This window comes from Corvus cornix, chromosome 3, assembly GCF_000738735.6.
Source record: "Corvus cornix cornix isolate S_Up_H32 chromosome 3, ASM73873v5, whole genome shotgun sequence".
Taxonomy (NCBI): Eukaryota; Metazoa; Chordata; class Aves; order Passeriformes; family Corvidae; genus Corvus; species Corvus cornix.
In genome coordinates this window covers 85,065,300-85,087,534 of record NC_047056.1, presented here as the reverse complement: position 1 = coordinate 85,087,534, position 22,235 = coordinate 85,065,300, and the positions used below count along the sequence as shown (strand labels likewise).

The window sequence follows — 22,235 nt, the reverse complement described above, 5'->3', positions numbered from 1 at the left end:
AGTTAAGACAGTCTTGGCAACCTTACTATTCTGTATGTGCCAACTCAGTAATACAGCTTATTGTAGCTGGGATACAGGTATGAGTAGTTTCAAACCATGATTTAAGATTTTTGTTAGGTTCATTTGGACTATCTTGTAAAGGAAGCATTCCACAGAAAGATGGCACGCAAGAGAAGACCTAGTCACCAGCTGAAATCCATGAAATTATTACAGTTCTTAACACAAAAAAATTATATGTTTGAGAGTCAGAAAATAAAAAAGGAATTTTCCTTTTAAAAATACAAAATCTTAATGAAGAAAATGTATTCAAAATAGTGTAGAACATCAATTTATTTTAAAAAGAAAATCTCTGCAGACAATGTTTCAGACTTCACACAAGGAACTTGTTAACAGGCAGTTTTATATGTTTTAGTACAACTTGCTTTGATCTCTTTCAGATAATTATTTTTCCAGCAATCAGCACCTCTATCTCACATTTTGACTTGAAAGGTGCCTATCACCTTTGGATTTGAATAGTAAAGATTGCTGTTATTTTTTATTGAGATCATGACCTTCTTTATTACTACCTCAGATACTACATCAATAGCATCTTTCCTTTAACTGTCCACATACAGTTTGAAATACTGTAGCCTACTGTGTTGTGGTTTATGGTCTGATGTCAATGAATGTAATTAGAGCTCCTCAGCATCACCTTTCCCTTCTCTGGAGAAAGTTACTTTCTTTACTTCATTATATCCTGTGACAGTTACCTCAAGCCTGTGACATGTCTTAACTCTTCGCTGCTCTTTGGTGGTATTTCACTGACAGTTAGCAAGCTGTTATTATGAGATGGCTTCTCAAAAGACTCTGGATTTTCAAAATTCAGCTTTTAATTAATAGGTATTATCTCTCAAATCATCCTGGCAGCAGTCTCTGAGAATGGATGTGAAAAGGAGTTCCTCTAATACTGAAATTCAGACTCCCTTTAATGTAAAATTAAGGCATGCTAACCAAGGAACCTACTGACCACTCTCTTTCTTATCTAAGAAAGGAGGATCTGACTTCACAAAGGTATTAAAAGACTACACGTACATACATACATGTCCACTAAAGAACTATGTCCAGATTTTGTTTTGACTGTAAATGTGGTAATGCCTGTGAATCAAAAGATCTTTCAGAAAGACAAAATCAGCTGTCATTGTCCTCCAGCAAAAACTGGAGATCTTCATTCTTCTCCATCAGTCAACTTTCTTCATTCTTAGAATCCCTCCCTTTCAGATGCAAGTGCTTCATCAACAGATTTTATATGCTTCTCCCCAGCATAAATCCCATAATGCAGGTTGTCATCCTTTACAGTAGCCCAGGACATTTGTTTGGTGGAAAACCTTGCTGCCCACTCTCCTGCCTTGTTGACAACAATGACACCCCCCAAGCCCCCAACTCGTGTCTTCATGTAGTCTAATGCAGTGTCCGCTGCCACCTCTGGTGACATTCCTGAAAAGAAAAACAAAATCACTTCATGGTATCTGTCCTGACAGTTTTAAAATCCCCTTCAAATTTCACCCCTCCCCATGGACCCAGTCAAATCTAATTTCTCTTCCAACTGAATCAGCAAGCAATTTCCAGTCAAACAAAGGAAGCATATTTAGAAAGGCTCTGGACAGTTGTGAAGAGCTGTGGTGGTGTGGTACTGCTCCAAGTATTTATTTACATAGCTTCAGATTTTGATTCAGTTTCTGTGTTTAATACAAATTAATTCACATGTTCAAGACCACCATTTCTTATGCCATCATTTGACAGGAAAAAAATGTACATCTGCAAGGTTTTCATCAAAGGTTTGTCACAAGCTAGGTCTAAAGCATTTACAATTTGAAAAAACACACATCAAAACAATCAAATTTCAGTCATCATCTCTGTTCTAATTCCACTGGCTGCAACAGAGCTCAAAGTATGTACTTCACATTGTCATAATTTATCAAAAGCAGACATCAGCCTGACTCTTACTGAAACTTCTGAAACCATCAGGCAAAATGAGGTCTCAATGTACTAGACATCAGACAAAGGACCAGCAATACAACTTTAGCTTCTCGTATCAAGCTGATTCGTATTAACAGGAGTATTTTCTAAATAAATCAAATTCAGTATGTACATCATACACACAGACCTGTAATAGCTGCAAAATATTTGTTCACTACGAGTTTAAATACATGTTCAGGAATGCAGCTGGCCTGGCCTAATTACCCTAAGATATATATACCCTCAGTAATGTTATGCAGCTTAGGTTATAGAACAAAAACTGACCTTCATGCTTTCCCTGCAAATTTTGAGTTAAAACCAAATAAAACCAGGAGAGTCAGAATTATTCACAGCCCTGGTGACTGACAGGATAAAGCTCCTTATGCTTACGCATGGGTGGCACTGTGACTATTCAAGTCAGTGGCACTGTCTTCGAAGGGTCAGTATTTCACTGTTTGATTTTTCACCGAGACAACAGCTGCCACCATAAGACTAAAATTCCAACAGCTGTTAAGACTGGCAAAGCAATTCACTCCTGAAATACAGAAGTAAATTTTGCAGCATTTGTCCAAAAGAAGATATTTAGTATGTAAATACTGGATAGCTGAACAGAATTATGAGGGCTCTATAGTTGCTCTTACGTGTGCAACTTCAGCTCACTGTTCAAGGACTCAAAAAGTTGTAATAACTTGAGGGCTTGTTTACAGTGCCTTCATGGAAACATGTTGGGAGGAGGGGCCAGGGGGAATCTAACTGCTGACGTGTTTGCCTGGCAGCTGAGTTATACTTCTGGGCAGGATGAATGAAGGTAAAGCAAGCATGGGCAAGGTGTACAAGTGCAAACTAATGAGACATGAACACGTGTGGGTTCATTTTCTTTTTCTCTCTTTCCAATAAACTTTTTAATTTGAGACTCATTTGACTTTCAAACTGATTAATCACAAGCCAGATAACTGCTATCGGTGCGTAAGTCTTGCAATGCAGTTAACTTCAAGCCAGAGGAGAAACTGGTTTACACAGTTTAGGCAAGAGCTTAAAGAGCTGTTCACAATTTGAATACTTAGGGACATAATTTAGAGAGTAAAGGGAGAGGATAAAGTGTTAAAAGCTTTGGGAAATAATCTGTAGGTTGTATTTTATGCTGAAACTGTCACATCAGCTATGAGATTTAGAGAAATGCACCCATTATATGCATTATATATGCATGTATATGCTCTATAAAGCACAACAAAAATATTCTCAGCTGTTACTTGTCTCTCTACTTACTGCTTCTTCAACAAAAATGTAAATTGAGTATTTTCCAACTATTTCCAGTTTGGTTGATCTCAAAGCAAGTTACACTGTACTGCCCCAAAGCTACAGCTTTCTAAAAATAATGGTGATATCTATATTAATGATTCTTGAACTGCATGCAACACAAGTATGTTGTCTGGCTATCTTTACAGGCTGTAACATAATCAAGGGTTTAGATGACAGACTAAGTCACGAAGGTAAAGCTCCAAAGGGTCATCCCACAGTCAGATTGTATTACAGTCACACAAGACATACTGTGTCAGCTGTTTACCACATACCCGCCCAGTCATTTTAGTACATTTTCCAAAACAAAATGTAAATTGAAATCATAGTTAAAAAGTCTCAAAAATAATTTCTGTTGCTGTAATCAGAGTTGTTACAATAAAGAGCTTTACAATTTATTAGAAAGGCAAGATCCCATACTCTCTTATTTCAGCTCCAGTTATCTAGCCCTCCCTCACTGCTCCCTTAAATATATCTTATTTTTACTTGTTTTCTATTTCTTGTTCACAGAATTTTAGTTTATAATCGGGAAAACTGATTAAAGAGAACTTCAATTAAACAAAGCAGACAGTAATGTCTTTCCATGTACACTGATCTAAAGCACAATTCAGTATCAGGCAGCAGAGATAATTCTGTTCACTTCAGCTATTTTAGCTTTATTAATAATTTAATACTTTGTTTTCTTTTTAAAGAGCTGACCCATCCACACACCCCTGAGAGCAACTCTTCTGACAACTGTTCTAGGATGATTGTATATATATACACTGAAACCTGTGATTAGGCAACATTTCCTATCCTCATTATTTCAGCTTACAGGAAGTTTGGAACATACCTTGCTCCATGTGATAGAGGATCAGTCGGGCTAAGACCACTTTCATAATGCTCTCCCCATGTCCTGTGGTTGAAGTGGCACCAGAATGGTTGTCAGCATAACCTCCACTTCCTTTTCAGAGGGAAAAAAAAGACAGAAGGCAATATTCTGCAATACGATTTAAAAGCCCTGCACTGTTTAAAATAGATACCGAACATTTCTTCCTAAAGGTCCATTAGCTCTGTGCATTTCTGGGACCAAAGTGTCAGTAATGCTTCTTTCTCATTTCTGCCTCAATTTGAAAAGTAAAATATATGAAAGAGATCAACAACAGTTGGAGCAAGTCGGTTGCCAAGCTGAGAGAGAAGACTAGTGATCTGTTTGTGTACAAGAGACAGAAGCAGGCCAGCACTCCAAAGGAACGGGCAAAAATATTTTCCAGAACAGCAAGGGAGGGTATACTGAGAATCAGCAAGATAGGGCTGGGATGCAGAATGCCAGGTCACATCAATTGAGAAGATATGAAGGAAGATCTAGTGAGGACACTGGTAAGCTGACCAGCTTGAGGGGAACTTACCCTCCACAGCATGTAAGAGATGTGAAGAGCATGGGCTCTAGTAAAACTTCACAAAGCACCCCTGAAGAATCTCCCAAGTCCTCACCACAAGCAGAGTGCTTCTTCTGTTGAATTCCCCTTCCCCCCTTTTTCTTTTCTCCCATCCTTGTTTTGCTGGCACATTCCACACCCTGTTCTCCACCAAGCTTCTGCTTGCTCAATACCCATATTTCTAGCACATCTCCTAAGAAAAATATTTCCCAGGAGCTAGAATGAAACATACCACAGCATTATAAACAAGGTACTGGGGGAGGGGAAAGACGCCTCAGAAGAGCAATGGAAGTCTCTCCCCTTCTGTACTTTCTTGATCAGATCAGACCCTTTTAATGGACTCAGAGTAATGTGGAAAACCACTACCATATTAAGTCAATGCCCCCTTACCAAAGCCTCTGATGTTTAAAAGCACAGCTGGCATTTCTGCAGATGCCTAGTGAGACTCAAAGTTGCAAGCAATATGCTCAACAGCGCCCAGTTTCACTTGTCCTTCACAAACCCACGTCCCAAACAATAAGAATGCTGAACATGATCTACACAGGAGGAGGGTATTTGCAGTCAGAAGGCTGCAGCCAGAAACAAAACTGAAAACCATAGTGAAAATGCAGAGGATACCAAAGTGTTAGCAACTTTGTATGCAAAAGAAAGACAGTTTATGATAATCATATACTGCCAACAGCAATGCTATTTGAGTTTGGAACATGTTTTACTAAAAAGAATTATTTTCCAAATCCCAGCTGTATGGTAGAACCCTGAAGCAATCAAATGGCAAGTCTGTTTCATGAGAGGAAGAAGTCTGTTGAAAGGATTTCAAGTGTCTCTTTATACATGGATAAGAGATCTCTTAAAATATTTCCTTTATTCCACACCACACCTATTAGGTTCTGAGACAGTCTTATCAGGGCTCTCTTAAGAACAGGAATTTACTCAAAGTTGCTAGTCACTTTATAATTCTCGCTCACTGATGCAACAAGTAGTAATTGCAATTACACCTACTTCCTTAAATATCACAGAAACAGCATCTTAATATGGAGCAGGCTACATTTTTTGACTTAGTGGAAATCACAGCCATAAAAAAAAGAGAGCTTTATCAGAATCAACAGGAAGGAAACACAGGTGTTAGCATTGAAGAAAGGACAGAAAAAGCAAACTGCCATCCCCATTTTCCACACAGAACTCCCAATTTTTTCTTGCAAATCTCCATGCTGTAAGGAGCTTTAGCTTTGATACATTTGAATGTTAAACCTCCATTTCAGATGGACTAGTATTTATGTTTTGTTTCACTAATGAAAAGGAGAATGCATAATACCTTTTTTTCTTTCTTTATATGAGACACCTCCAAAAAGTGAAAGGCAAGGTCCCACACCCCATACCTATGCATGCTGTGTCACCAACACGGCCAATCAGTTTATTAGAGAGTCCTCCCGTGGATGTTGCACAAGCTACGTTGCCTTCACTGTCTATAGCAACAGCACCGACTGTTCCAAGGTCTCTGCCAAGAAAAACAGTTCACAAAATTAGACAGAATTAAAGCATACCTGCCAAAGCACGTTGCCTTTATTTCCCAGGTAGCTTTAAAGAAGATTTCTACAACAGAATTACTCCTCATCATAAAGCTATTTTTGCCATGCTTCTCATTACAAAAATAACAAGAAACATGCAACAATTCTCACAAGATTTTTATTTAATCAAGTCGAAAACACTTTTCTTAAAAAATCTTTTCCCCATGACTTGTTTACTTTCATAGCATGGAAACTTGGGGATGAAAAAAAACCCACAAAACAAAAGCACACAGGGCAGAAATACTTCTAGTCATTATAGCTCTGGAGTAGTTTTTTGGCTGACACACAAACTGACACACAACTTTCCCCTAAATGGCAACTCGAAGATGCAACAATTGGCTCCACTGTCTCAACAGGAGGTTAACCGGAATTATTAATGACAATGCACGTAAATGAGTGAATACAGAAAGGACAGTAATGTTATGCATGCACTGAATCATTTCCTTCCTGTTCCTCCTCTTTCCTTTTCCTTACTCCCCCCTTTATGTTTGAATGCTATTAAAAAAAAAAAAACACCAAAACCAACTTATTTATTTGCCTTTCAACTAGTATTGCTCACAATGCATCATTAAGACATATTTTAGTCTTTGTACTCTGTAGCTACATAATCTTGAGGTTTAAATCGCTTGGGCAGTAGACTGCTGAAACTGCACATTGGTTTAAAAATCTTCGTGCACTGAAGAAAACAAAAGTCTCAACTATTGCTTTATTTCTTCAACACAAACAAGTCATATACAATAGCCTGCTCAAAATATACATGTGTAGTCGTGTATGGAGAAAAAAAAGCCTGTCGTGACTTACTGTAACAGTTGCTGCACTGAGAAGCGAGACATTACTGAGAAGCAACAGTTTAAATATCCACATATTCCAGTCTTAGCAATTCACGTAGGAACATAAACCAGTATGTGACTAGGAGAGTTACACGAAACCCCAAAAATATTCTAAATCCCTCCACACAGGAAAATGTAACTATCCTTCAAGGAACTACCCAACAGGCAACTGGAAAAGGAATACCTTTTGAATTTGCCTGACCACTGGTGACAATTTCTCTATAGCTCTGCAAAATCTAAGCTAATTAAGTCAGACTAAGTCTTTGTGTACCATGAAACCCACAGTCAGGTTCTCAGAGACCCAACTTCCTGTTCCCTCCTGCTTATGTAAAATATCATACTGTCAGTCCCTACACTTCATTCACAGGAATTCAAAGTTGACTGATGAATCACAGGACTTATAAGCTGCTCTGACATTTATATAGAGACGGACCTCATCTCAAACTGATATGATGGTGCAGATGGGCTTCCCACCCATCCATCTGTTACAAATGATTTGCCGAAAAGAACATTAGTAAATTCAGTACTCGCTTGCACATTCCTGTAGCACCCTTCAACCAACTAAAGTTAGATCCTCCTGAGAAATTAAGAAAGGTGTATCCAGATGTCCATTTTCTTAGGTAAGTATTTACCTTAAGCAACTGTGAAAATAAAAGCACACATGACACAGGCAGTAATTACCTGTTTTGGTATGAGAGCACAACCGGCAATAAATAGCAAAGTGAATGTGTCCAACACACCTCATCTGCAGTGGAGCAAACAGACAACTACACGATTTCTTACTGTCCCTTTTTTACTGCTTCAGTGTAACCTCTCCTTTGATCAGCTTCAGAACAAATGCAAAGAAGATATAAATAAATTTTTTTGCATGGCTAGTTGACTCCAGAACATTAACAAGGCAGACAAAACTGCTATCAAATTATAACCATCCCTCTATTTTTAGTTATTGACAGTAGCAAGAACCTCAATAGGTACCTGTGGTATACCAGAAGATGCTATTAGGGACCTTTTTCAATCAAGAATTATTCCTATATACTGCATATACTGTGATACAGAATGTATTATTTGGATTTGTTCATTCCCTTTTGTCTAAATCTTTCATTATCCAATACCCATGAGTGACATGTACCTATACTATCCTCATTCAACTAATGAGATACCTGCTATTTTGTCTCTCAGCCCTGCATCAGTAGTAGGGTTTTCTGTTTATTGCTGCCAGGGTCCTTGTTAGTTAATACCTCCTTGAGTTACTCTTGCAGTGTGATTCACACTGGGGCTAGGACCCCATTTACTACCTTACAGCCAGACTCAACTCCCTTTCTGTGGGATTCTCAGGCAAACTCTGGAAATTCTTAACATGGGTATTGCCAGAGTCTTTGGAGTGAGAGACTGCAGATAAATCGAATCATGCCTTGTTCTTGGCAGAAGGTGTGCAAGATGGAATGTTGTACATGCAGCGGAATCCAAAGCTTTCAGCATAAATGAATTCAGGCTTCTAACCAGCAGAGGAGAAAGGTATCTCTTATGAAGACACCAGACTTTACCTGCGAAGCCTACGAAACCCCAGGGTTTCCAACACTGTGAGGATCAGGGGACTGGAAGTAAAATATACACCAACCTTCAAATTCCCAGTATGATCTGGTATTATGTTGCCTCTGACTAATACTACTTCACCTTCTGTCTGTTCGCCTCAGGCAAGTTTCTGCATAATCACTGTGGACATAACAGGGAAAAAGAACATTCCACATGTGATACAGAATGAAATGGGTCTGCATTAAAAAAGACCTGTTTCCAACTTTGTGAATTTGTGCTGATGTTTTGGTTTTCAGAAAAAGAACAGCATGGCCAAGACAAGAAAAAGTCTTCAGCTTTTCAGAAATACACAAGCTTTTTATTATCAGATATTCCAGAACAAGGCCGTGCTGAAATGGAAGATGCCTAACACTGTTTAAAAAAAAAAAAAAAAAAAAAAAAAAAAAAGATGCAGTTATGAGGAATGAATGAAGACTTAGATGCCATGCTATTCCAACTAGTATTTTCAAGAGAACAAAGTGGTGGCTACACCATCCTCAAAATTCTTTGTAATGAATGATAATACCACACAGTCCTTGGACAGACCACGAATCAAAAGGAAACTTCTGCTGGATACAAGACGAACTACGACCAAGACCTTAAGGTCAAGGAACAATGTCACTTTGTTTACAAGACCACATTTACGCTTGTCTCATTACTTTGTTTTTCCTTCTAGTGATTTACTGAAAGTAACACATAAGTTGTAGTTCACAGTCTCATTCATAGACTTTATTAATTAAAGAAATGGAAGAAATGGAAGAGATTTCCTCTTTTGATCTAAAAAATTCTCTACTCCTGCCATTATTCCTATTTCACAAAACATATGAACAGCACATAATACAGCATTTATGTAATATAACACAGTGTCTTCCTGCACCACAGCCATGGACGTACAAATGGAAGCTCAAAACAATTTAGTGTTTATGCCTACCTCACAGGCACAGAAAACATTTTTGACACCTGGTATTTTTCATTCCTTTACTGCCCATCTCACCTTCCTCTCTACTTCATATGAGACTGGGTTGTTTTCCAAGTGATACTCATTTTGCTGTTGGGCAATACCATCCAGCAGCATCTCTCTTCCCACCCACCTTTAAACGTCTCGGTCATTGTTCTTCATTCCTTTTCATAACCAAAAGCCACAACCACACTCGGAAGGAATTACTGGACAAAGTCTGATGTTGTTTAACTACCTAATCCAATTTAAAGACAAATCTGATCATCTCCTTAACCAAGATCAGCTTTCTTAGGTTTTTGGGGTTTTCTTTATGAACTTGTTTTAGTATGTGCACTAGAGATTTTTTAAAATCAGTTCCTCCACAGAAAAAACTACACTAAATGATACCTGCTGTTTGTTAAAGCTACTCTATGCACTTCTGTAACTGACGATTTTAAGAGTAATAACAAGATCTAACTTTATCCTCCAATAAAGCCACAAAACCTGGGCTATTGTCAAAGTGACCAATAATCTTAAGCAGCAACAAGTTTGATCAATTTTCTTCCAGTCCTTTAAGCTTAAGCAAATTCATTGAAAGCTTGGTTTTCTACTGCTTTCAATGAAGACATACTGTAAAGACTGTATCAAACCATGTAACATTTGGAATACAAGCCTTCAAGGTTTGCATTTATTTGTTTGGGGTTTTTGTTTTTCTTTGTTGCTTTGTTTGTTTGGGGGTTTTAGGTTTCTTATGAGGTTTTTTTTGTAACCAGAGAGTACAAATTAATTTACCCAAATTTAAAAATAAAATATATTTTACCTACTTCTGAAACTCTTCAGGGTTGGAATCTGGCTCAAGGTTCTTCTTCCATCTCTCCCGGGATCTCTCAGTTATGAGTTTCTCCCCTGGAATCTCAGGAACACCCATGGCCTTAGCAAACAGGTGTGCACCATGGTCAGTCAGCAGCATATGCTTCGTCTGCAGAAAGACAAGAGATTCATTGACAATTCTTGTTGTGTCTTCTACTGAGCAGTTTTGTATAACCATTAGTTTTAGAAGTATCCACACAAAGAAAATTCCAAATTTTGTTTTTAAAACTTCTACATTTCTGTCCATATCCCCTTCCACTATAGCTGAAAAAGCTTTCAGCTCTCCAAACCACAAAGTTTAACCACCTAGAAAAGAAGGTAGAAAAGGATTGTATCTATCTATTTAATGCTTCCTATAATGGGAGAAGAAAAATTGGTAAATTTGTTCTTTAGCTAATTTGTATGCTACTTTTTTGAACTGTTTCAAATGAATCACCAAATTACTTCATAACTATTTTGTCCAGTTAATGAAGAGATCTAGAAGGCTTTTACTCAAAAAAATTCTAAATAAATTCCTGTTTAAAGGCATTACACCTAGTAAAATAACCACAAAATGTAAATAGCATGCAACTAAATTGTTTCTTAACATCAGCTGAACAATTTTAAGTATTTCCTTTAATAAGCTGCTATTCTTATTAACTCAGAATTTCAAATTTAAGAACAGAATACTTTCTAATGGATTTGACCAAAAAATGTTTGCTCTCTGCTAACAGTACTTGAAAGTTCTATTTTGATTCCTTTATTTACAAAGCACTTCAAATCAGATTTTAATTCAACAATCTTAGTTAATTCCATGCTTCAAAGTCTGTAGAGCTTGGTTAATTCACATTTTAGAGAACTATGCCGGATAAATTTGTTTAATTAATCCTTACACTTTAGTAGTAGCTCTGAAATCTGATTTTTTTTTTAATGTGTCAAAAAGTAAGCAGCAGCTTCTCTTACAATTACATGGCTGTTAATTGCTCATCAGAGCCTGGGAAGGTATTAGAGAAGGGATGGTCTGACCATACAGCACGGAACAATTTCAGAGCAGAGCACCTAACCTACAGCAAGCCTTTATGTCCATGCAGCAGCACAGCACACAGGACCCAGCTGAGGTCCAAAAAGAACCATGTGATGCTGGAGGCAGCAGGCCTGCAGAGCTTTGCAAAGCACCCACGTGGCACATTCCCAGCTCTCAGCCAGAAGCAAGGATGGCAGAGGTTGGGTATTTCTGTACCATGCTACATTCTGCAGGACAGTTACAGTCTCAAAGCTTCAGGTTAAGATGTTGCAGACCATCAGCTTCTATTGATTTCTAAACAAAGACAAGTAATCACTACCATGACCAATGCAGAGCACTGCACTGTTTTAAAGGACTCCAGACAAACCTCTTCCCAAATCAGAGACAATGATCTCTACTTAAGCCTATTATAGCCTCTGCACTAAGCCCTCTGGACAGTGACGGAGGACTACACTTAAGAACCATTTCTGATGTTGCAGCCCCGATATCAAACACTTTTGAAAATTTAAATGCCTTTTTAATAATCTTTAATTCATGAGAGTATAGCTTTAGGGAATGATACTAAGGGTGCCCAGGAAGATGGCCCCTGTACATGTGAAAGCCTTACAATGCTGAGTGCTGCTACCACGTCACCAGATGATGTCAGACCTACCTATTTCTAACAAGCTAATGAGCAGCGTTCTTTGACTTGAAAGCCAACTTCTTTGTGCAATACTGCCCCCCTCTGCCACTACCACTAACCCCGGAGAAGCACACAATACAATATTTAAAACAGTTTTGGTTTTTATTTGTGGGTGTGGGTTTTTCTGTTGCTTAGTGTGTTTTCGTAGGAAATTTGAAATTTGCTTTTGTCTTGATCTGTACTAGAAGGCTGTGTCCTCCATCACTTGCTTTCTTCAGCAATTAAGACTATATCATCATTTAAATAAGTTTTTTAAAAATAAAATTTTATTATAAAAAGATGGAAGTTATTTCTAAAAAGTTTTCAAAGGGTTCCATCCCATATGCAAGTTTGGATAACATATGCACCTTCCTAGGCTACACAAACAAGAACATTTGCATACTGATAAATAAGCTTCTATGACAAGACTTTATGTTTGGAGGGCTTTTTTTCCTTCTTTTTCACTCCTCACTGAAAAGAAGATGTCTTAAGGTGATTTTTGTTACCCTCTTCAACAGATGTTGTCAATCAAAAGAACTGGTAGAACACTGTCAAACAATGCAAAAGCTTATTTTTCTGTCTCATTCTTCCAGTTTCATTAATATGTTTGCCAATATAAAGTGCCTACTTTTTCTGGAAGACATTTACATAAAGTAATCCAAAAGGACAAAAAAACGGTTCAAGAGATCTTGGGAATAAACAACAAATTCCAGCACTTTTAGTTAATTTCACTGGAAATGGGGAAAACACACCAAATTTCTGCCTGGCCTAAAATTCAGACCATCAAAGTTCATTCTTTAACAATTCTGGCAGCGCAGAGCACAGAAAAAACCTGGCCCTTTGCCTCGAGAAGTCTGTGTTCTAAGCTAAATTCTCCTTTGTCTAATGTAAAGTCCTGCAGAATAACAGTAGGGGAAAACATACACAGCTTACGTATACCAATGAATTAGTGCTCTAATGTTCATGAGAAGCCCAGCTAATGAAGTGCTGGAGCTGAGAAGGGTCACATGCCCCATATTAAAAAAAAAAAAAAAAAAAAAAAAAAAAGATTTCAATGTATCATTCTATTTTTGTTCAATACAAACAGGAATAATTCAACAGAAATTTAACTGCTTTTTCAAGAATGTGTTACATGAGTTAATGTACTAAGTCTTCCACTCCTGGAAGCTCCTGTGATCAACAGCACAGTAAATAATGAATGAAAATTATTTCAGTGCCCTCTTTTTTTCTGCTCCACGAATCTGGACAAGTTTGAGCCCAGTGGGAAAGTGACAGCACAAAAGGACAAATGTGTTGCAACAACAACCTAGAGGAGCTACTCTGGCCACCAGATGGAGCCCACACTGTTTCATAATAGGCTGGAAATATAATTACAAGCAGACGTGCAGGGTGGTTTTGGTTGGTTTGTTTGTTTTTGGAAGCTGCATGTTTCAAAATTCCTTATGGCATTGAGGCATCTCAAAACCACTGGGAAATACGCATGCAGACTTAAGACCCCAGGAAGACTACCCTTATTACCCACAAGTCAGACAGTTAAAAATGTTTTTAATTAAGCACAGTACAACAAAACCCAGTATGAAATGTACTGTGAAATACCCTAGGTTGGTGTCCTAAAATTCCTGTCCAAGATGAACAGACAGGCAACAATGAACTGAAGAGCAACATCAGTGATATTCCCATTTATGGGAGATGGAGAAGCGCAGAAACTCATCTCAAGATACATCAAGAAATTCAGGCCAACATTTACATTTGAAATTTATCATCATCTACACAGATTTTTTTGTATCTTGGTAAAGAGTAATACCTTTACCACAAAATGTCACGGTGTTAGGGCTATACCACTATACTTGGTCCTGAACAGTAGAATTTTATTATTCCATCACAAATTTAGCCTCAATACCTCTGAACACCAGAAGCAACAGGCAATGACAAGAAGGACCTTGCAATAGACAAGACAGACAGAGGAGAGGGCTTTCCGTTTGTTGGTTTGGGGTTTTTGTTTGATTTTGAAACACACTTTGGAAAGTTACATTCTCAAAATACAACAGTTGTTTTGACCTTATTCTTGTTACTCAAATGGGATTTTTTTTCATGAACAAGACAACAAAGAAAATAAATCAGTGATTCTGTAATGTGACGTGAACAACGGGCATTAAAATAAGTTCTCTACAGAAGAAAATAAAACATTCACCTTAACATGCTAGAAACATCTCACCCCCAACCCTTCATCTATAGTCTCAAATTTATCTTGCGAAGTTGTCTATCACCTAGACTTATTTACTGATCTAGTTAATGACAAAATAAAATCCATATGAAGGAAAAAAACACTTATTCATCAACAGTTTTAAAACTGCTTTCTAGGAGACATCTATTTCACTGAAGTATTTATATTCAATATTTTAGTGATATGTTCTGATCTTAAAAGCAGAACTATCTTCCCGTTAAGGACACAAAAAAATTCTATCTGCTTTGGAAGCCATTGAGGACAACATAAATGTCAATCATCTTTATACCAAAACAGGTTTTGTTTCCTCAAAAGTCACTTTGAAAGGTTAAAGAAACATAAGTGTTCCTTGTTAATAAGTGTTTTTACAAATATGAACCTTTTCAACAATGGGGCAGCTGCACCAGTAGTCTGAAAATGTAAACTCCAAAAGACAGGACAAACTTTTTGATCACTGTCACAGCCTTGTAACACTAAAACAGACACAGATATCACACAAATCACTCCCATAGATCACATCACTGACATAGATCAGTTGCACTCTATATGAAAAATAAGAGAAGTCTGCTGTGACAAATATTAGACTTCTTAGTGGAGTAGGGTGGGATTGATCTTATGTAGAAGGTCAAGTAGTATTTTATTGCCCTGATAAATTTGATTATCTTGGAAAATCGGTCAGCACCACATAGAGGTAATGTTATCTTCTACTGCTGGAGGACTACAACTGCACTGGTGCTACCACTTGATCAGGTCACAATGGAAAAGGCTTCCCAGAACAACATCGGAGTGTATTACATAGCCAAATATGTAACTGGGTCATTTAATTCAGCTTCATATCACTACAAAGTGAACAATGTATTACCTAATTTTAATCTTGCAAGATCAAGCACAAGACTCAGTGACAACAAAAAGCTCTTCAAAAACCAAGTGAAAAACAACAACAAAAAACCCCTTGAACACCAGCAGTGGAAATACAGGAGACCAACATGTATAGGTCAAGTTATATTTATAAAAAACAGCATTCTAAGGAAACATATCTCAAAACCCCTTAAAATAAGTGCCTCATTGTCATGACCATAGTTTCCAAACACTCCAATCCATTTCTCCTTTCCTTCCTGCTTTAAAGCACTACACAAATATCATCATTGAGGCGTATCAATACACAGGATTAAGTTCAAAGGAAAAAAAAATGCTTCAAACTTTAGTAGATAATCAGCATACCTTTTCCATAACAAGTCGAGCAAGTTTTATTGGGTTTGCTATGCACTTAACTGCAGATACTGCGCCAGAGTCTAAATTCTTTCCATCCATGATAATGGCATCCATTTCTACTTCTCCTTTTTCATTTAGAACAGATCCACAACCTAAAGACAAAAAAAAAAAAACAAACTAAAATTAGAGGGCAAGAGAAAAAGAAGAAAGTCATTAAGAGCTAACCACCCAGGTGATTCAATTAGCTCTCAACAAGCAACCCTTCTCTTTCCCACTTTGCTGACTTACTGAAAGTATCTCCCACATACAAATAAAACAGCAGAAACACTGCTGAGTATAACCACAAAATCCAGCCATTAACAGAAGTCTCACAGAGTACATCTACTTTAAAATTGAGTTTTATTTTTTCATAAGATGAAAAACACACTTCCAATTCCATCCAAATGATATACTTGGTATTAAAGTTAAAATAACAAACCATCATGAACAGAATTCTTTATTCCCCAGATCGCTTTCAAGTGTACTAAACTATTTTACCTTTACAGTTCTTCCAAAGGATACAACACCACCCAAAGAAAAAGTATAGTGTTTGATCCTATCAACAGATTAACATCACACAGCACTCCAAGAAACTGCCAGAATTAATGGAGCAGAATAAAAGTGTCCCCTCACTACTGTAGGAAAAGCTTGAAATAACAAGTTCTTCCATTACCAAATTAAAACAGTAAATAAAGTATTTTAAAAAATAAAAATTAAGTAATAAAACGTCAAGTAGTTATTTTCTTCTATAATTATCAGTGCTATCACTAACCTAATTGAAAATTAATGACATATAAAATGAGACAATGCAAGTAGTGTGGTTTTTGTAAATAATGCCAATAATTGTATCACAGGGGAATAATAGGTTGTAAGTTATCAAGTGCACAAGCCTTGCTAATACAGATGGTGAAGACTAAACCTGAAAAGAAGTAAAAAGCCAAACCAAAACATGGCAGACTCACATGATAGCTCAGGTAAAAAGACCTGAGCATTGTACACAGCTCATCCAGTAGGGCTTTTCTCCTTTCTGTTAAACCAACATTAAAGTAGTCCAGAAGCCACTGTTAATAACTGACATAAGACTTCTATACCAATGTACTTCAGACCTGAATATATGAAATTAAATCCCCTGTAACAAGAGGCAGCTAAATCCTGTAATCCTCCTCTTGTAATCTCAGAAACTGCCCCTGCCACATACAGACACACCCCCAAAAGTTATTTTTTACCTGTCTCCAACTGCATAAATTATTCCAGAGTTCAGTCCTGCATCATTCATAATATGTTAATTTCTAGACTTTACTGATCTGTAAAGAGCTTACAGGTTAATTGCCTTGTGCCACCCACGTTAACATCATTCTTCCAGCTTTTCCTTACGCTGGTAAGGAATTGTTTTCTTAGCTAAACCCTGACATGCTCTTTTAACTTCCTTTGACAGGGTAGGCTTTTTGACCCATGAGCACAAAATTCCCACTAGAACTAGGGCAGGCCTTTCTCAAGTATCAGTGACCAGAACCATGATTTCAGGGGAAACTCAATGAGGCCCCTTCATCACTGCATTAAGAGTATCCTATGTCTACTGCACATGTCTCATAGGATACAGGTCAGGATTTTCTAAAATTTACTCAGCAGACAGTTTCTGTAATCAAAGGCAGCTTTCTAAAAAACTCTCCTTTTACAGCTGGTAAAGAGAGACAGGTGCCTTTTAAGAACAATTCATCCCACTTGCCATAGAATCATAGAAAGGCCTCGGTTGGAAAGGACCTTAAAGATCATCTAGTGTCAACCCCTTTCCATGGGCAGGGATGCCACCCACTAGATCACGTTGCTCAGCGCCTGATCCAACCTGGCCTTGGATGCTTGCAGGGATGGGGCATCCACAACTCCTACAGCTTCGAGAGCTGTATAACCAACTTTTCTTAGTCCACTAATCACCATGAAAGTCTCTACACCACAGCAAAGCTAGTTACTGAACTTCAAGTAATCTCAGGTAGGATTAATCCTTCCTTCTGTGGTTACAGACTGCCTTTTCACCTGCCTTCCAAAGCAATGGGTAGGGACTACCAGCCTCTGAGGCCATGGTATCCATTGGCAGCAGTGCTGAAAAAATAAGGTTTGTGGGTTACTTATTAAGCAAAGAACTGGGAAAACAAGAGAGAGACAACAGAAGACAGAAAATCTAAGGGGACACAAATAATGAACATGTCTGACATTAGCCAAGTCGCAGCTGGGATACTGAAATCTCTATCTGTGGATATATCTGTGGATACATTCCCTCTATCTGTGGATAGATAGATCTGTCTTCTGTCCTGCACAGGCTGCATAGGAAAGAGTGTGCAAGGATCAACAGAGTGTCAGTTCTTACACCTGGAGTACTCATGCCAAGCTGGTTCATACTACTAGCCAAAGAGATCACAAAGAAATACAACCAAGGCCACTTTCTCACCACAAGTAGAACTCGATGACTTTACTACATTGCACAAGTGACTAAAATGGTAATTTTATAGCTTCTGAGCCCTTGCACCAAGCCTACATCGAGACAACCCTACACAGCATGGCTACACCCTATCATTCAAAAAAGGACACAACTTCATTGTTCTGCCCATTCTTCCCCACCTTTATTGTTGTGTCTTAGCAATGTCTGTGTTTGCCTAGCAAATATTACAGCAACACTGATTTTATCCTTTTATGAAGATAAATACTACACAGTGAGTTTTGAACAGCCACTCCAATCAGGGTCCTCTTCACATAGCTTTCAGCTCATTTCTGCCAGATTCCAAGAGCAGCTGTATCTAATAAGCATTAACACAATTAGATGTATCTGAAAGTAATAGACTACTTGCCACTTGGATCATCATAGTCAAACCTGAACAAAGGGTGAATGCTCAAGTCCAGTTAAGTAAGAGCCAAATGAGAGAACACCACCCTGATGCTAACTATATAAATGTACACTCTAAGTCTAACTTACACCTCTAAGTCCACTTCATGATTTCAGCTTGAATGCTCTAAAAATCAAAATGTTCAACCCAAGTCAATAACAAAACACTAAAAGTTTCATATTAAATAAAAGCTCTCCCTTGCTCTCGACTGCAAGGTGAGAAGGAACAAATGAACCTCTGCAAACTAACTGAGCACATAACTAATAGCTACATTATCTAAAACACTGAGCACCTACAGGTTTTTCATTCCATATTCATTCCTGACATACCATGGTAGGAGTGGGGAAATATTTTTCCTGAAATTCACCAAAATAATAAATTTGAGGTCCTAAGAAGAGGAGAAAGTATTTGATTACTACCATTAACATTAATTCACATTACTGATTAGGAAATTCAGTTACGAACCCTTACTATAAAAAGGGATAGATTCATGACTCATATACCATTATTGGATTACTTCTGTAGTATTATTTATAAAATAACTAATTGCAAGCATTAATGAAGAGAAAAACCCCTAAAATCGCCAACATCAGTATTTCTGGGGCAATAGGTAAAGGTCGAGCCCTCAGGATTAAAAAAATGCTGCAAGGTATGTCCAAGTGCCTTGAAGATGCACATTAACTAAACACATATTCCATAAGAGTCCATGTCTTAAAACTGGATATACACAGCACAGTAACAGGAGAAGATTTACAGAAAAGTAAAACAGCACCACACAAATTAAATGGCAGATACATAACACTGAAGAATGGGAAAAGAGTAACTCATCTTTTTAAGGGTACTCATGAGAGACTACAGTACATACCATGCTGAGAAACCACCTATTTTGTGACACTAATATTTACTCCATGGCAATGTACATAAATCAATAATAATGCAATAATAATAATAATAATAATACAAGCTAGGATTTTTCAGAAGCATCAGGGCAAAACACTTGGAATACAATATGATTCTAAGTCCACTTATTTCCTAAAAAAATTACCTGCATTAAAATGAGGATCATCTTCCATTGACCGTACTGCCTCCTCAACTGCATCTACGGCACTGCCTCCCTGCTTCAGGACACTGTAACCTCGCAACGCAGCTCTGACAACACCAGCACGACATCCCTCTTCTCGTTCTTTGAAGATCCGGCCAGCTCCACCATGCACCACGATGACAGGCTTCATCCTGCCAAGTACCTCTTGAGGCTTTCAGCTGTGCACACAGGCCAGTTGATTGGAAAGAGGAGTCTTTAGCATGTGCTCCTTTCTACACGGAGAGAGGCTGCAGGTTAGGTAACACATATGGGTGGTTTGCCTGCCACAATTTTACCTTCTGGGAAGCCAAGTACTCACATGGAGGAGTTCCTAATTCAGTCTGGATGAGTTGCACCAGGCAATTTAGTGCAACTTTGAGGCCAGCGCTGCTTTGAGGAAGGGCCCCTTTCAGGCTAAGTTGCTCTACAATCTTGTGGTTTAGTATGAACCCTGTCTGGTTTATTAACATGGAAACAAGCATTTAAGTAAGCCTTGAACCTGCTAACTGCTCTTTGTTTTAGATGGGTAGCCCTGTTGTCAGAGTACAGTAATATCACCAGCAATAAAGAAAGGCAACTGACCCGACCCAAGTTAAAGGCTTACCCAGCTCAACCACCTGGATCCCAGACCTCTGATCTCTTGCAATACTTTGAACTTCGAGCAGGAAAACAAGGTGTTCATTCACACGCGGAAGCCAAACACCTCGTTGTTACTGCTCATGGCCTCCCGCGAGCAAAAGAGATTACTGCTAGGTGCTACATAGCCTTGGTGATGTAAATCACGGGTTTTGCTTCCAGAAAAAGGCAAAGAAGCAGCAGCCAACTCATCTCCCACTGAAATCTGGGGCACCTCACTGAGAAAACTCCCCTCGTGAAAAGTTTCTCGGGGACGGCTATTTTTGGAGGCTGTGAAGAATAGAATACAACAGCCTTTCCTCTCATCCTACAAGCAAACCCTTCGGACAGAGCCTCCCGCACTCCTCCGGTCCCTCGCACTGCTGCTGCCCCAGGGGCCACCGGCCGGGATGACAGCAGGCGGGGAGCAGAGGAAATCCCAGCCCGGGCCGCCGTGGGGAACAGCATCTCGTAAACGAGGCCGTTCAGCCTTTTATTTCAGCCAGCAGCTACGTTTTTCCCTTACTCAGCACAGGCTACCCTGGGCCATAGACCCAGCCCAGCCGCGCCAGCGCCTCCGCTCAGGCTGGGCCTGCGCCGCTCGCCCGCCCACCCCCGGCGTTCCCGCGGAGCGCGGGGTCAGATCCCACCTGGAGCGCCCCGTCCCTGCCGTGACTCGCGGCCGCCCTGGGCGCGCTTCCGTGCGGGTGCCCGGGGCAGCGCGGGGCGGGCGCAGTCCCAGGGACGCTTGGCCCGGCAGCCGCCCTTCACAGCCATGGCGCCTCCGCCTGCGCCAAGGCGTGCCCGCACCTAACATGGCGGCCGCTGCCGCTCGCAGCCCGGGCTCTCCGCCCCGCACGGCGCTGGGGCCGGGCCACTGCCGCCGGCCCGGAGGCAGCGCGGCCCAGCCCGGCGCTGCCGGTAGCGGGGGCCGCCGCACCGTGCTCAGCTCGGTGTGGGTCCGCCCTCAGCTGCAGTGCTGCCGCCGCCGCCCTCGCCCTGTGCAAGGCCATAGCCGCGGTGTCACACCAGCTCACCGCCTGCCACCGCTTGATTTCCCCTCGAGTTAAATTTGAAAAATGGCATCTTTCCCCCCAAGTGCCCACCCTTCCCTCTGGCCGGGCTGGGTTATTCCCGTTCCAAAGTTCGGGCTGCCTGTGGAGTTCCGTAAGCTGAAAAGAGCTGTAGGTCGAGGCAGGTCCGGTCTGTGGGGATCATCGCCCTTATCCCAGGCAGGTTGGCACAGACCAGGTGAGGATAAGCTGGATGTGGCAACACTGTTCCCAAACTGATGACAAAAGACAAGAAATGAGTTTGATGTTTGTTTCTTTTTAATTATAAGCTGCTGATGGATCAAACAGTAGTTTACTAAAAGAAGAGCTGCTAAAGGTTCTTTCTGAAAAGTAAAAAATAGAGTTTGTGAATTGTAATTCTGTAATTCTGAACTCCCTTACTTGTGTAACTAGAAGTGTAACCAAAGATTTCTCAACATTTGTACAAGCGACCCAGCATGCTGCTGGCCTTCTCCCTTGACCATTCCTGCTTTTTTCACCACCTCTTCGCTCCCTTGTCTCTGTTGAGGTGTTGCAGTCCAGGCTGCAGGGAGGCAGTGAATGCAGCCTGCTGTGTCCACTCAGGGCATCGGGGGACATGGCTGTGCGAAAAGGGCAAGGACTTACTGCAATGTGGAGTCACTCAATTTAAGATCTGTTTTGATCCTGAAGGTTGGTTGAAAATTAATTAGTGTGATTTAATTAAGAGGAAACACTCCTGATGGTTTTTCCTTGTCACTGGTAGGCTTAGCACAGAGGAATTAAAATTTCTTACATTAATTATTTGGAGTGACACCTGTTTTTGTAGAATATTTATCTTGTTTTCAGGTAGTATCAAGACAGGAAACCAATACTATTTAGATTAAACAGTTTAGAAGAATCATTTCAGTTGTTTGCATGGACAGCTGAATACAAAATTTATATAGTAACTTTAAGTTGAAATTTTAATATTAGTCTAACGTTATGATTCAACAAAACAAGGGTGTCAC

General features: G+C 39.4%; 1 protein-coding gene across 2 annotated transcripts; it reads right to left on the bottom strand.

Annotated features, from left to right (window-relative positions):
* Positions 1-312: 312 nt before the first annotated feature.
* ASRGL1 (asparaginase and isoaspartyl peptidase 1) lies at positions 313-21,003 on the bottom strand. Of its 2 annotated transcripts, none has more exons than XM_039569589.1 (7): positions 20,845-21,003; positions 19,544-19,812; positions 15,593-15,735; positions 10,438-10,592; positions 6,086-6,204; positions 4,124-4,234; positions 313-1,473 (listed from the first exon to the last, which is right to left on the bottom strand). In XM_039569589.1, exons 2-7 carry the CDS (start codon positions 19,728-19,730, stop codon positions 1,238-1,240), a joined length of 951 nt encoding a protein of 316 aa, XP_039425523.1. In that variant the 5' UTR covers positions 19,731-19,812; positions 20,845-21,003; the 3' UTR covers positions 313-1,237. The 2 variants fall into 2 exon arrangements, with proteins under 2 accessions (XP_039425523.1, XP_010403848.2); XM_010405546.3 differs by lacking the exon at positions 20,845-21,003 and adding an exon at positions 19,899-20,713.
* Between the last annotated feature and the right edge of the window lie 1,232 nt (positions 21,004-22,235).